This window comes from Cebus imitator, unplaced genomic scaffold (assembly GCF_001604975.1).
Source record: "Cebus imitator isolate Cc_AM_T3 unplaced genomic scaffold, Cebus_imitator-1.0 Scaffold38, whole genome shotgun sequence".
NCBI classification, from domain to species: Eukaryota; Metazoa; Chordata; class Mammalia; order Primates; family Cebidae; genus Cebus; species Cebus imitator.
This window is the reverse complement of record NW_016107353.1, coordinates 600,241-614,634: the sequence shown is the minus strand read 5'-3', so window position 1 is coordinate 614,634 and position 14,394 is coordinate 600,241. Positions and strand designations below refer to the sequence as shown.

Sequence of the window (14,394 nt, the reverse complement as noted above, 5' to 3'; positions counted from 1 at the left end):
AAAAAAAAAAAAAAAAAAAAAAGAGTCACAATCCTTGCTTAGTTCCTGAACTTGAGTCAATTTTCAGATCCATACTGATTGATAGAGGAGATGGTCAGTTCCTTAGAAGGAAACAACCCAGGACACTGAAACATGCATATCCTGTAACAGTTCCCCCAATCTTTACCCAAAGAGTCATCTATATAGGCTTATGCAACTCTGGCATACTCAGACATTTTCACAACTATTGAACACAAGGTCTGAGTTGATGTTGATGCCCAGAGATTCAAAGCTTAAGGCTTAAGGGGCCCAGGTTATAAATGGAGTCTTTGCCAAAATCATGCTTATCATGAGACCACTGGGTCCACAGACCCATACAGTGGTCCTTTCCCAGACCCTAAGCAGGAACTGATAATTTGTCTCAAGTATAAGTTAATGCATATTAGGGCACAATATTGGCTCCTTGGCCTATGGAATAAAAGCAATCATAGTGGGGAAGACTAAGCCTCTGACACTGCCCCCATCCTTGGCCAAGATAGTAAATCAAAAAGTATTATATCCCAGGTTAGGGAATGATGGCAGAGATTAGAGCCACCATTAAAGACCTAAAAGATACAGGGCTAGTGGTCCTTAGTGTATGTCTGTTTCACTCATTAGTCTGGTCCCTGCAGAAACCACATGGATCCTGAAAAATGACCATAGACTGCCACAAACTCATCCAATTAAGTAGCCCTGATCACACCTGCTGTGCCAAACATGGTGTCATTACTGAAACATATTAGTAAGACCTTGGGTTTGTGGTACACAGTCATTGATTTGGCAAATGCGTTCTTGTCTATTCTGATTATAAAAGGTCAGAAACATTTCAAATTCACAGGAAATGACAATATGCATTCATATTTTTGCCTAAGAACTATGTTAACTCTCTAGGCCTCTGTCTCAATAAATTCCAAACAGATTTAGACTGCCTAGACATCCCACAGAACGCCATACCAATGTATCACATTGATGACATCGTGCTTATTAGGCAGCACAAGCAAGAAGTCACTTAGACGCTAGAGGCCTTGGTAATAGGGTAGGAAAAAAACCCTGCAAAGATTTAGATACTTGCCCCACTTGACTGAAGTTTTTAGGGCTCCAAAGTTCAGGGGAATATCAGGATAGTCTCTCCAAAGTAAAGGACAAATTGCTGCATCTTACATCCTCTAGCATGAAAATGAAAGCACAGGGCCTTGTAGGTTTACCTACGTTCCGGAAACAATATTTTCCATGCCTGGGAATACTGCTCCAGCTCCTTTACTAGGTAACACTGAAAGTTGCAAGCTTAGAGGAAGTCCTGGAGCAAGAAAGGGCTTTACAACAGGTCCAGACTACAAGGAAAGAAGTCTTGCAATTTGGACCGTATGATCCAGCACTCTTGGTGGTGTCAGAGAGTGATGGGGAAAGATACAAGGTAGAGTTTGTGACAAGCCCCAGTGGGGAATCACAGCACAAGCCCCTGGGATTCTGGAGTAAGACCATACCATCTACAACAGAGAATTACAGGCTTTCTCAGAAACAGCTGTTGATAAGCAGCTGAGCCCTGGTGGATACAAAATGTTTCAACATGGGCACTTTGTCAATGTGTCCAAAACTTCCCATTATGAGCTGAATTCTTTCATAAGGTCAGAAGTCACAGTGTCATACAGGCCCAGCAGCAGTCCATCAAAAGATGAAAATGGCACTTCTGGGATCAAGCCTGAGCAGGGCAGGATATGAGTCAGCTGCAAGAGCAGGTAGTTTAGACTTCCATGTCAACCAGCACAGTGGCACCAGACCCTCTCCCAGCTCACACCCATGGCCATATGGAGGGACCCACATGACCAGCTGGAGGAAAGGGAAAAGGCTCAACCTTGGTGTAAATATAGGTCTGCTCAGTATGTAGTTAGGGTAGGATGCAGTGGCTCATGCCTGTAATCCCAGTACTTTGGAAGGCTGAGGCCAGCAGATCACTTGAGTTCAGGAATTCAAGACAAGCCTGGGCAACGTGGTGAAAGCCGGGCTTGATGGTGTGTGTCTACAGTTCCAGTTACTTTGGTGCCTGAGGAGGGAGGATCGCTTGAGCCCAGGGGGTCAAGGCTGTAGTGAGCTGTGTTCGTGCCACTGCACTCCAGCCTGGATGACAAAATGAGATCCTGTGTCAAAAAATTATGTATCTATATAAACACACACACACACACACACACACACACACACACACACACAGTGGATAGGAGCTGAAAATGGATGGTAGCTGCATGACAGTCACATTCAGGGACAACCTTAAAACACAGTAAAGAAAGAAAATCTTCCCAATGGGTAGAGCTCTGAGCAGTGTGTCTGGTCATTCATCATTCCTGGACAGTGGCCAAAGGTCTGGCTATCTGATCAGGGACCTGGAAGGAAAAGGACTAGAAGCTGAGCTAAGAGGACTGGGATAGAGGAATGTGGAAGGACAAATGGGCTTGTGTACAAAGTGTGAAGAATTTTGCATCTTCAAAAGTACCCACCAGAAACTATCCCCATGAAAGTTTCTGGGGAAAGAGGTTCTGAACAACTGTATAGACCAATGACTCAGCCAGTTGACATTAGCCAACCTGAAAGTGTCATGAGGACACATGAATGGAGTGGCTACAGTGGCAGATATGGAGGTTCCATATGGACTCAATGGCATGGACTCCCACTTACCAAAACTGGCCTAGCTACTGCTGCCTTTGAATATCCAATCTGTCAGCACTGAAGACCAGTGTAAGTCCCCAGCATGGCCCCACTCTTTGAGATGACCAAACAGACACTCAGTGGCAAGTTCACTATACTGGGCCTTTCTATCATGAAAGGCCAGTGGTTCATCCTCATAGAGCATCATTTCTGGATATGGTTTGCCTTTTCCAGTGGGTAGAGCTGTGTCCCACACTGTGTCCCACAGTGTCCCAGCCAGCACCACTATCTAGAAGCTTATAAAATGCATGGCATCAGGCATGGAATCTCACACAACATAGTGTCCAACCAGGGGACCCACTTCACAGCAGGGGAGGTACAGAAGTGGGTCCCCGACCGTGAGATCTACTGGCCATGTTATATTACCCTCCCCCTAGAAGCAGCTGGCCTCATGGAGCACTGGCATCTCTTTCTAAAGGTCAGCTGAAGTGCCCTCTCAGAGATGACACTCTGAAATGATGGCATGCCATGCTTCAGGATGAGGCATATGTATTACATCAGAGATCTTTGTATGGCTTCCAAAGGAAGAATACATGGGTCTGGGAATCTAAGGGTGGATACAGGCATGGACTCCATGTACCATCATCACTTCAACGGCCCAACAGGGGATTTTATATTTCCCATCCCTGCAACTTTGGACTCTTCAGGGTTGGAAGAGCTGATTCCCCAGAATTAGAAAAAGGTATTCCTTTCTAAAGCGTATGGCTCCCAATTTGAAAAGCCCAAACTGGAGCTTTTATTGGTGGATTTTAGTTTCCTGCCATTCCCCTTGTATAGAACATAAGCTGTGCAGCAACCCAGATGAAGAGGCCCTGGGCTTGAGATGTTCAGCTCAGAGATGGGGTACATTTCTCATACAAAGCTGTGCATTCCAAAAAATGCCATCTGAAGCAAACAAACAAAAATAGGCCTTAGTTATTTAAGAAGAGTATTAGTAGTCAAGCCCCTGTTAGCTGGCTTGGGTACTAGTTCAGGATCTCCACTAGGCATTACATGCCAGTTGGGGAGAGGGAAGGATCCAGAGAAACTCCAATAACTCTTGGCCTTCCAGGTTAGGAGGCTGTCCCATATAACAGAGTAATCCTGACCGTATCACCAGTGAGCCTAGGGCATCTGGTCCCAGTGGCAGCGTAGTCAAAGTGACTCCACACCTTCCTGGAATGCAGGCTACGGTCTGTAGATATCTACCCAGCTGTCTGACCCAATTTCTTTGCAAAGAGAGCTGTGGCTGACTGTAGAGAGCCCCATACTCATTGAAAACATCTGGGATGAGGCCAAAATCAATGTAAGGAGTAATGAGCTCCTCCCAACTTCTCCCAGCCCTTTCTGATATTTTCTAACATCCCACGTAGAAGCCAAGTTGAGTAGGAAGCCCAATGTAGAAGAGAGGTTGAGAAGGAAACTCTAGTGCACACAGCCCTGTTTTCAGTAACTGCTTCTGTTTCGTTTTTCTCCTACTATATTGTCCCCACCCATCTTAGATGAATCTGTCCATCATGCTGTCTTTTACTGATCTTTTGTACATTCTAAAAGCTATTTGTGGGGGGAAGATCAGAGAACATACTTGGTGCTGGAGGTCAACGTTAAGTTGGGTATCCTAAGGTCCCTAAGCTAAGTCTTCCCAAGAGTTAGAGTCTGGAAATGCTAATACCAAGAAGAGCCATGGCCAAAGGCAGGAGCAGGCAGCATCAACCTCCCAGGCTTAAACAATCCTCCTACCTCTGCCTCCCGAGTAGCTGGAACTACAGTTGCATGCCACCACAGCCAGCTAATTTTTAAGAAAAATTTACAGACACAGGGTCTCACTATGTTGCCCAGGCTGATTTCAAACTTCTGACCTCAAGCAATCCTCCCATCTTGGCCTCCCAAAATTCTGGAATTATAGGTATGAGCTAGAGCACCTGGCCCGTTTTCCTTTACACTGGATCAGAAGGGGTGATTGAAACATTTGATAACCTGGATGCAACAAGCACTTTCCAATCAAAACAGACACTGGCTCCAACACTTGGGGATGGTCCTAGAAGCCCCCTGTAGAGCCAGGACTTAATTCTTTTCTTGCTAAGGTCCTGGAAGTTCTGGGGAGCCTGAGGGAAAGGGCAAAGGTGGCTAGGACATGGTGCACACCTAAAGACACCAATGTTTACTAACTGGTTCCCGGGTGAACACCAACCCTGCATTATTCACAAGAGTCTTCACAATCTGGATGAAACTTCTCAGACTCTGCCGGGCGTGGTGGCTCACACCTGTAACCCCAGCATTTGGGGAGGCCAAGACAGGAGAATTGCTTGAGCTTAGGAAGTTTGAGACCAGCCTTGGCAACATGGTGAAACCCTATCTTTACAAAAACTTCAAAAATTAGCCGGGCGTGGTGGTGCAGGCCTGTAATCCCAGATAGTTGGGAAGCAAAGCAGGAGGATCATTTAAGCCCAGGAGAGCAAGCCTGCAGTAAGTACACATTTGTCAAAACTCAGCTTTAGAATGTACAGAAGATCAGTAAAAGACAGCATGATGGACAGATTCGTATAAGATGGGTGGTACAATATAGTAGGAGAAAGCAAAACAGAAGCAGTTACTGAAAACAGGGCTGTGTGCACTGGAGTTTTCTACTCAACCACATAGTTGGGAGGCAAGGCAGGAGGATCACTTAAGCCCAGGAGAGAAAGTCTGTAGTAAGCCATGATCGTGTCAGCACTCCAGCCTGGGCAATGCAGTGAGACCCTGTCTCCAAAAATAAAAATAAAAGGGAGAAATGTTATGTGTTGCTTTTCCAAAAAGTTCCTCAGCACTAATAAAGCTTGGAAAAGCTGGCAAGCTCTAGTTGGTAAGTGATGGCCGTTGTTAAAATGAGTCCTAGTCTAAGCAAGTTGTTTCAGTGGCTACTAGATGAAAATGACTTCAGGTTACGGCAGGCAGTTTCAGCGGCCAGGCTTGCCCAGGATTACATTGTTGGAACAATACTATGTTCCCCGAGTGTTTTTCCCACCTGCCCCCTTGACTCTGTTTTTGTTGGGCATTTACTGGCTTATGATAAGATATATTACAAAGGATGCAGATGAAGAGATGAATAGGGCGAGGTGTGGAGAATGGGATGTGGAGCTTCCATGCCCTGAGCTCACCACCCTCCCGCAACCTCCTGTAAACCTTGGTGTTTCCCTGAGTTCTGTAAGCGCTCCAGCAAATTAATAAAACCCAAAGAAGTGGTTGTGGGAACCCCAACTTAAAGCTAGTCAGTCAGAAGTTCCAGAGGCCTGGACTTTCAACTAGTGTCTGAAGGGTAGGGGTGGTTCGTAGGACTGAGCCCTCAATCTATGGGATCTGATGCTGTCTCCAGTGTCAGAATTGAACTCAGCTGGAGAACACCCAGCTGGTATCTGCTGCAGAATTGATTGTTGCTTAGTGTGTGGGAAAACAAAATAAAACAAAAACCACGTGATCTCAGAGGTCTTCTGTGTTGATTGTTGTTGTGTGAAAGAATAGAAAAAATAGTTTATTTTCATAGAGATGATTTCTCGCCATGTTGCCCAGGGTGGTCTCGAACTCCTGGGCTCAAGGGATCCACCCACCTTGGCCTCCTGAAGTGATGGGATTACAGGCGTGAGCCCGGGGAGGTTAAAGCTGCAGTGAGCCGTGATTGTACCACTGGGAAACAGAGTGAGACCCTATCTCAAAAAAAAGTGGAAATATATAGAAACCTGATTTATAGTAGAGGTGGCACTACAAATGATTGAGAATAGGATGTTCAGTTCTAGTAAGTAGTGCAAGGATTCATGGTCATTCACATGAGAAAAAGAATATGATTGGAACCCTAACTAACACACTGCATAAGAATCCACCCTACATAACTGCAAGAAGAAGACCATAGGAGACCATCACCATGACCTCAGAGTAGAGGGGAAAAAAGGCAATGTAATACTATTTACAATAGTAAAGATATCAAATAGGTCAATGAAACTAAAAAGATTAAAAAGAGCCCCAAACTTATACAGTTAATTGAATTTGACAAGGTGACAAAGCAATTCAAAGGATAAGGGAAAGTCGTTTCTACAAATGGTGCTGGAACAACTAGCTATTGGTGCAGAAAAATGGACCTCAGCCCCAACCTCATCTCATACACAAATATTAATTTGAGATGAATCACCACCCTAAAGGTAAAAATGAACACTATCAAGTCTCTAGAAGGAAATGTAAGAGAATGTCTTTGCAGCCTTGGGATAAAACCATTTTTTTTTTTTTTTTTTAAATTGGCACATTATAACTGAACACATTTAAAGGGCATAGAGGGATGTTGCAAGGCATGTACCATGAGGTGATCAGCTCAGGGGATTCACATATCCCTCATCTGAAACATGTGTCATTGCTTTGTGTTGAGAATGTTCAATACCCTCCTTCCAGCTGTTTGAAAGTATATAGTACATTATTGTTAGCTACAGTCATCCTGCAGTGCTATAGAACACTGGAGCCCATTGCTCCCATCTAGCTGTCATTTCATATTCTTTAACAAATCTCTTGATATTTCTTTTTTTTGTTTTGTTTTTTTGAGACGGAATTTCACTCTTGTCACCAGGCTGGAGTGCAATGACGCGATCTCGGCTCACTGCAGCCTCCCCCTCCCGGGTTCAAGCAATTCTCCTGCCTCAGCCTCCTGAGTAGGTGGGACTACAGGCTGTGCCACCAATCCCAACTAATTTTTGTATTTTTAGTAGAGACGGGGTTTCACCATGTTGACCAGGATGGTCTCGATCTCTCGACCTCGTGATCCACCCGCCTCGGCCTCCCAAAGTGCTGGGATTATAGGCGTGAGCCACCGTGCCTGGCCTTGATATTTCTTAAATAGGACCAAAAAAAAATCACTGATCATGAAGGAAAAATATATAAACTGAACTTCTCAAAATTACACATAATTTTTGTCTTAGCAAGATGTAGTGTAAATTTATTAACGTGGGACATACAGTATAAAGATTTCAGTTGGAATGAATGATATTTATTAAGCCAAAAAAGGAAAAAAAGGAGGGATGTACATCAAGTTTTAGCTACACTGTTGATATACAAATATGCAGATTTTATCACTGAAAAAAATCTCAGTTGTGTTTCTTCATCAGATCTTCAACTGAACCTAGAACTTTTTCACACCTCAATTAGGAAAGAAAAAAACAAAACAAAAAAACTCAGAAAAAAATAAACTATAAGTTGATTGGCTGCTGAGTGAGACAGCACGGACTTTACAGAGACCTACACGGCATCATGCCATGAGGGGCAGTGTCTGGCGATATACGTAATTTTTCAATGCAAAAACAAAATGTGTTTCTGATCTTCCCTGTCTTAACTTTAATATAAATCTTTAAAGAGTTGGTTGTTGGTTGGTTGTTTTCTAGAAGAGAAAAGGAGGGGTCAGAAAAAGAGGAAAAATTGGATGAACAGGATTCAAGGGGAAACACGAAGACAGGGAAGGAAAAACAGTAGTTAAAAGAAGTCATGCCCCAATAGAAGTATATGGTTTTAAAATATATGGCCTTGTCAGAACTACACGAGTATAAGTAAAATTGTAAGTGTGGGGAGGAAGAACTGGAAATCCATTCTTAGCAATGGAAAAGAAGGAATAAAGAGAAGCGTGGCTCATGCCTGCAATCCCAGCACTTTGGGACGCCGAAGAAGGTGGATCATTTGAAGTCAGAAGTTCTAGATCAGCTTGGCCAACATTGTGAGACCCCGTCTCTATTAAAAATACAAAAATTAGCTGGGCATGGTGGCATGTGCCTGTAGTCCCAGCTACTCAGGAGGCTGAGGTAGGAGAATCGCTTAAACCCAGGAGGTGGAAGTGGCAGTGAGCCAAGATCGTACCACTGCACTCCAGCCTGGGTGACTGAGTGAGACTCCATCTCAAAAATAAATAAAAAATAAAAATAAAAAAAAGAAAAGGAAACATCAGCGGCCCACCGGGCAGTTGTGGGCTCAAGAGAGAACTAGAGACTTGAAGACCAATTTCTGGTGACCAGGAGACGCCCCAGGCAGCACAGTGAGGCAGTATCCTGGGGACAGAGGTGCAGCATGGCAGCGGTGACTCATCCAGGGAGTCCTCTCATACGGAAAGAGGTCATTCAAAAGTCACCTTTGTCGGCTGTCTTTGAGTCTGTCAGTCTGACTCTGAAAGTAACTGACAGTTACTTTCCAAATATTGGGGTTTGAGGTAGAAGACTGGAAAGCTGGTTTTGAAAATATATCCTGCCCCACAACGCTGCTTCACCTAGAAACAGTGCTTGACATGAGGCCAGAGGGGTGAGCAGCCCCCATTCAGGGAGAACAATGGTTGTCAGGTGGGGTCTCCTGGGAGGGATGGCTAGTTTCAGCTACCTCAGAGGAGCCCCTCTGGGACCCCACCCTTCATTAAAGGTTTTTCTCCTTGAATTTGGAGAAATCCCTGCTCTTTGATAAGCCCTCAAGCCACATTTTCTATTAGACAAAAAAGACGTAAGTGGATATAGTGCTCCCAACATGGTGAAGACTTGCACATGACTGGAAGTTTCTGGTCGCTTTGAGATTTCATCCTTCTTACCAGTCCCAGCATGGAGAAGATATACCAATAAGCGTTTCCTTCGATCCCTCTGATTTGATTGAAAACCTCATATATCTGCCTGACATAACCCTGGAAAGTCTCAGAGGCAAAAGTAATGTGGAACTATTAGACAAGACCCAATTTATTGATCAACAAACCCAGGAGGAGTCTTTGGCTTGAATTTGACATCTGGGGGAAAAATATAATTAACTCCTTGATTTCCTCTTCCTGCTAACGCACCCCTCTGATTGGATCTCTAAACCAGAGTGGATAAAAGAAGGTAGCCCCTCCAATTTCACCTGGAAATGCAGGGAAATGATAAAGAAGGTGGAGGCTGAATAGAATCAACCTCTATGATCTTTGTCTTTCCTTAGATGGCAGAAGTGATGGGAAGAGTTGAACCGGGAGGGAGAAGTTTAAGGAAATAATTAAGCAGTAATGTGCAGGAAGAGGGATGAGGGGAAAGAGATGGGAGGATGCCAGGCAGAAGGAAATACCCAGATGCTCTCTGAGCAAGATGAACTCAGGATACATGTAACCAGCTCACATTTCTTTGCAGAGCTGCTCCTGGCCCCAGCACCATGCACTGCTGCCTGTCGAGATACATCATTGTTGCTGTGTCCTTGGCCATCCTGGGCTTCATTCTCCAAGGGAATAAAGAAGAGCATGTTGAGCACAGTGCATTGTTGGTGAGTACCAGAGATCGAGGCTGCAGCAATTTGTCAACCCTTCAGTAGGAGGGAAAGTTTGCCAAATCTGTGAAGCATGTTGGTCTCATCATAGTAGTTCTAAGGAGAGAACATGCGAACAATCAGGAGAAAATCAGAGAAAAAGTATGAACTAGCCTTGAAATATGGGTGGGATATGACTAGAGGCACAGAGGAAGAAAGGGAACTCCAGGTGTGGAGAGGGTGGTAATCAGCCACCTCTAGAGGACCAGGCTGACTGGTAGGACCAGCAGGCAATGAGGACCTGTGTGCTGGCTACCTCCCAGCCAGGACCTGGGCACGGACATGTTATTTTTCCCATTTCTCAAATGAAGGATTGGAAACAGCTTCCCCAAGTGCACAACATCTGCAAGTGAGGAGACCAAACCACACACAGTTCCTGGCCAGGCTTTGAAATCCACATTTTTCCTAAAACACCTCAGACCAGCCAAAGCTAAGCATAGGGCAGGTGTGGGGAGTGGTTCAGAATGTGTGCATGGTAAGATATGAGCAAGAGAAAGGACTCTAGAATTGAGGCACTGGGCACCAGCACTTCTCACAGAACCGAGCCCAGGCCTAAGCCGAGGTGGACCAGACCTTGNGTACAACATCTGCAAGAGAGGAGACCAAACCACACACAGTTCCTAGCCAGGCTTTGAAATCCACATTTTTCCTAAAACACCTCAGACCAGCCAAAGCTAAGCACAGGGCAGGTGTGGGGAGTGGTTCAGAATGTGTGCATGGTCAGACATGAGCAAGAGAAAGGACTCTAGAATTGAGGCACTGGGCACCAGCACTTCTCACAGAACCGAGCCCAGGCCTAAGCCGAGGTGGACCAGACCTTGGTTAGCCTGATGACGGTGGGGGCAGGCAGGTGCTTACTCCACACAAGCCTCGGCCCTTCCCACAGGCCCTCCGCACAAGCCTGGGAGCCCCACTTCCCGACTCAGGATCCATGACATCTGCTGGAAAGCCCTGCGTGTTCTTATGACGAGGTGGGAAGAGTGGTTCCCTGAGCCCTGATGCTGGGCCTCCCAAGGAACAGGAAGCTGAGGCTTGCCTAGCCTGTTTTACAGGGTGATCTGATCCTAAATTGTCTTCAGAGAATCTGGGGATGAATGTCAGGACTGACATATCTTATCCTCAGAAGGAGAAGGAGGACATAGCTTGGCAGACAGTTCAGGAACAAATCAGCTCTGAAAGCAAGAACCATCTGCAGACCTTCAAGGAGATGCAGAGAGACTCCCCTCTTTTCCAGCGTGCCAGCTACCAATTCCTGGCTGGAGCCCCTCCCCGGGAAAAGAGTGAGTAGCTGGGAGGGAGTGGTCAGACTGGGAGAAGGCCAGACAGGGTATTTCAGCCAGAAAAAGGAAGGAGGGTCAAAAAGGGAAGTGACTGGCACGTGGCGAGCAAAGAGGGTGCTCTGAGGCAGGGCCACGCTGTGGAATTTGGTGCACGTTATAATTCCGAGTGTGTTTTCCTCCCACCTGGTCACCCCTTGAATGACCAACAGATCAGAAGGGCCATAGTGACCCCGAGAAGGAGCTGTCTCATAGTGAAGCTCAGTCATGGCAGGCCCCCAAGGAGGGGAAGACAGGAAGGGGGAGGAGCTGGAGGGAGCCACGGGAAAAGCCATTGGGTAGAGGGCAAAGAGGGCCATGTGGACTTCTGGGCTAAGTGCACTAGACTGTTAGAGTCTTGGGTGTACCTAGATTTCCTGACATTCTCGAATTCGCAGGTTGACCTGTGTAGCTGAGATAACTCTGAAGGTCTAGGCCAGGCTAAGATACTTTGCCAAGCCAGCAAACTTCCCTTTGGTACCTGGCAGTCTTGCCCACGAGAGAGCCTTGCCCTTCACAAAGCTTCCCCAAGAGCCTTCCAAAGTATTGACCACAATACTCTGACCAAATAAAACCGTATCACAATTTTTGATCAGCTATTAACCTCCCATGTGGACTACAAGCCCTAGGAAAAGGAATGTGAATTGTCACTGGGATTGGCATAAGGGAAAGGATTGGGAGGAGAGTCCTAGGAACTCTTCACCCTCCTGAAGTGCTAATGTGCCTCATGTCTCCCCCAGGACTGCTGACCCTGGGGATTGCCTCAATGCAGCATCCTCGTGGGAACTACCTCTTGGACACCCTGCAGTCCGTGTTCCAAGCTTCCTCAGAAAGTGAGCTGGAGTATATCGTGGTGCTGGTCCACCTGTCAGGTCCTGACCCTGAGTGGCTCGGCAAAACAGTTGCCAATATTTCAGGTCTCTTCACATCACAGATTGGGGCAGGGAAGCTGCTGGTGATCCACGGTGGCTCTCCTCTCCCAGGAGATCTAAGTGACGTTAATCACTCATCACCCTGTGAAGCCCTCTATTCCAGGCAGAAAGTAGATCATGCCCTCCTCATGAACTTTGCCAGCAACCTCTCTGATTACTTTCTACTGTTGGAAGATCATATTTATTGCACCCCTAAATTTGTTGCTGCCATCTCTTTGGCATTATCAGCCTGGAAAGAACTACCTTGGGTGATCCTGGAGTTCGCCCACCTGAGCATCTCTGGGAAAGTTTTCCACACCAGTGACCTCTCCCGCCTGACACCTTTCTTCCTCCTCTTCCAGAAGGACACTCCTACTCACTTGCTTCTCTCTGAATTTCGTCTTCTCTTGGCCCAGAATGTTCCTATTCATTTCAGTCCCTCTGTCTTCCACCACACAGCTGATTATTCTGTGTTTGGCGACATATGCTTTCCCGTGGAGAAGGATAGGGTCTTTGGTGAACCAGACAACCCTGCTGCTACTGTCCTCACTGACATGGTATCAATATTGGCTGTGATGCCACAATACGCTTATACACTGAATGAGGAGGGCTACTATACCTTAGATCCTTTAAAAGGAAACTACTTGACAGTGATTCTGGACAGGCCACAAAGAGTCACCCGGATAGCAGTGCTGACAGGCTCTGACAAAGAAGGGAGGTACCAACTGCAGCAGGGGCAAGTGGAACTGGGCTACGATCCCCAGGAGGACCCCAAAGGCTGCACTCGCTATGCCCTGCTAGGGCCGCTGGTGGGAGGGAATTTGGATCAGATAGTATTTTCTGAAAAAGAGTCTGTGGAAGAGTTGAGTTGTATCCGACTGCTGGTGTTGGCATCTCAAGAGTCTTGGCTCCTGATCAGGCAGATCAAAATCTGGACTGAGCCTGAGGAAGAAGAGAAATAGAGGGCACAGTGGGGATTCTGAAAGAACTGCCTTTGAGAATGGAATCTATATGGTTGGGAAGAAATAAATTTACACACCAATCAAGGGCTGTTCATTCTTAGTAGTGTGGTCATACAATTTATTGTTCAAACTGGACACTTTTGAAAGTGAAAGGAAGCACTCTTTAAAAACCGCACTAGAATGATAGGTACAAACCAGGACTGTCCTGGGCAAGATGAGATGCAGTGTCCCCCTAATGATGAGTTTTAAGGTAGATGACACAGTCTGATGAGGGGTGAAGACAAGACAACATCCTTCTGGCTTCCAAGGGCCAGAGAGAGGGAAGGTGTCACCATGAACTGACTTGTTCTTGTCTATATACAGGTATAACATCCTCAGATCTCTCTTTGAGGGAATTATTGATCTATCTAGAGTTGGTAATAGTCTTAATAGTATATTTATGATGCTGGAACTGACTTTAGTTCACATCTGTAGACCCAAACCTTCAATGTACCAAGGTCGAGATCTTTCCAGAGCAAAGTTTGCTGAGCTGGGTTTAAGGAATGGATGCTTCAAGTATCTGCTAATTTCCTAGAACTATGTGCAAAATTTGCTGTAGGCTCATATGTCCATTTTTTCTAAGGAGAGGATACTTCACTTTGATTCAAGCACTGAGATGTTCCATATCTTCTCCTAAAAAGTTAAGAATAGCTAAACCAGCAGCTGTAATCTTAAGGGAAGAAACAATGTTACTTACAGCAGAATCTTTCTATTTCCATTGGAAAATAAGGAGTTAGGATTACACATTCTTTCATGTATCTAATCAGCAAATATCTGGATGCATACTTAGTGCTGGATGCTTTTAAAGGCGGTATGAATAATAAGATGAACTAAACATTGATGATACCAGCAAGGGACTTAACAGCAAAAATCAGTAATTAAAATGAAATGTGACACAGATATCAATTCTCTCTAAATTGAATAAATTGATGAACCCCAATAAAAACACAAATGAGGTGTTTTGTAGTTTCTTTTGTTTTTGAAATTTTCCCTTAAGTTAAACTTGCAGAAAAATATATTTGTGCCTAGCCAGTTGCCTCTCACTAGAATGTTTATTCTCCCATTTCGTTAGAAACAGAATAATGTCATGGGAGACTGTGTGTACATTTAAAAAAGAAGAAAATGCCCATGATTCTTGAAATTTAGATTGGATAAAGCAAAAAAAATGCT

At 45.3% G+C, this 14,394-nt stretch overlaps 1 protein-coding gene across 1 annotated transcript in view; it reads left to right on the top strand.

The window, feature by feature from the left end:
- Positions 1-13,281, top strand: part of LOC108301998 (alpha-1,3-mannosyl-glycoprotein 4-beta-N-acetylglucosaminyltransferase-like protein MGAT4E) — a 61,870-nt gene extending 48,589 nt beyond the window's left edge. The window contains exons 4-5 of the mRNA XM_017525336.2: positions 11,120-11,276; positions 12,053-13,281. Of these exons, the coding sequence (XP_017380825.1) occupies positions 11,120-11,276; positions 12,053-13,185 (1,290 nt within the window). The 3' untranslated portion in view covers positions 13,186-13,281. The remainder of the gene's footprint in view (positions 1-11,119; positions 11,277-12,052) is intronic.
- The last annotated feature ends 1,113 nt before the right edge of the window (positions 13,282-14,394 follow it).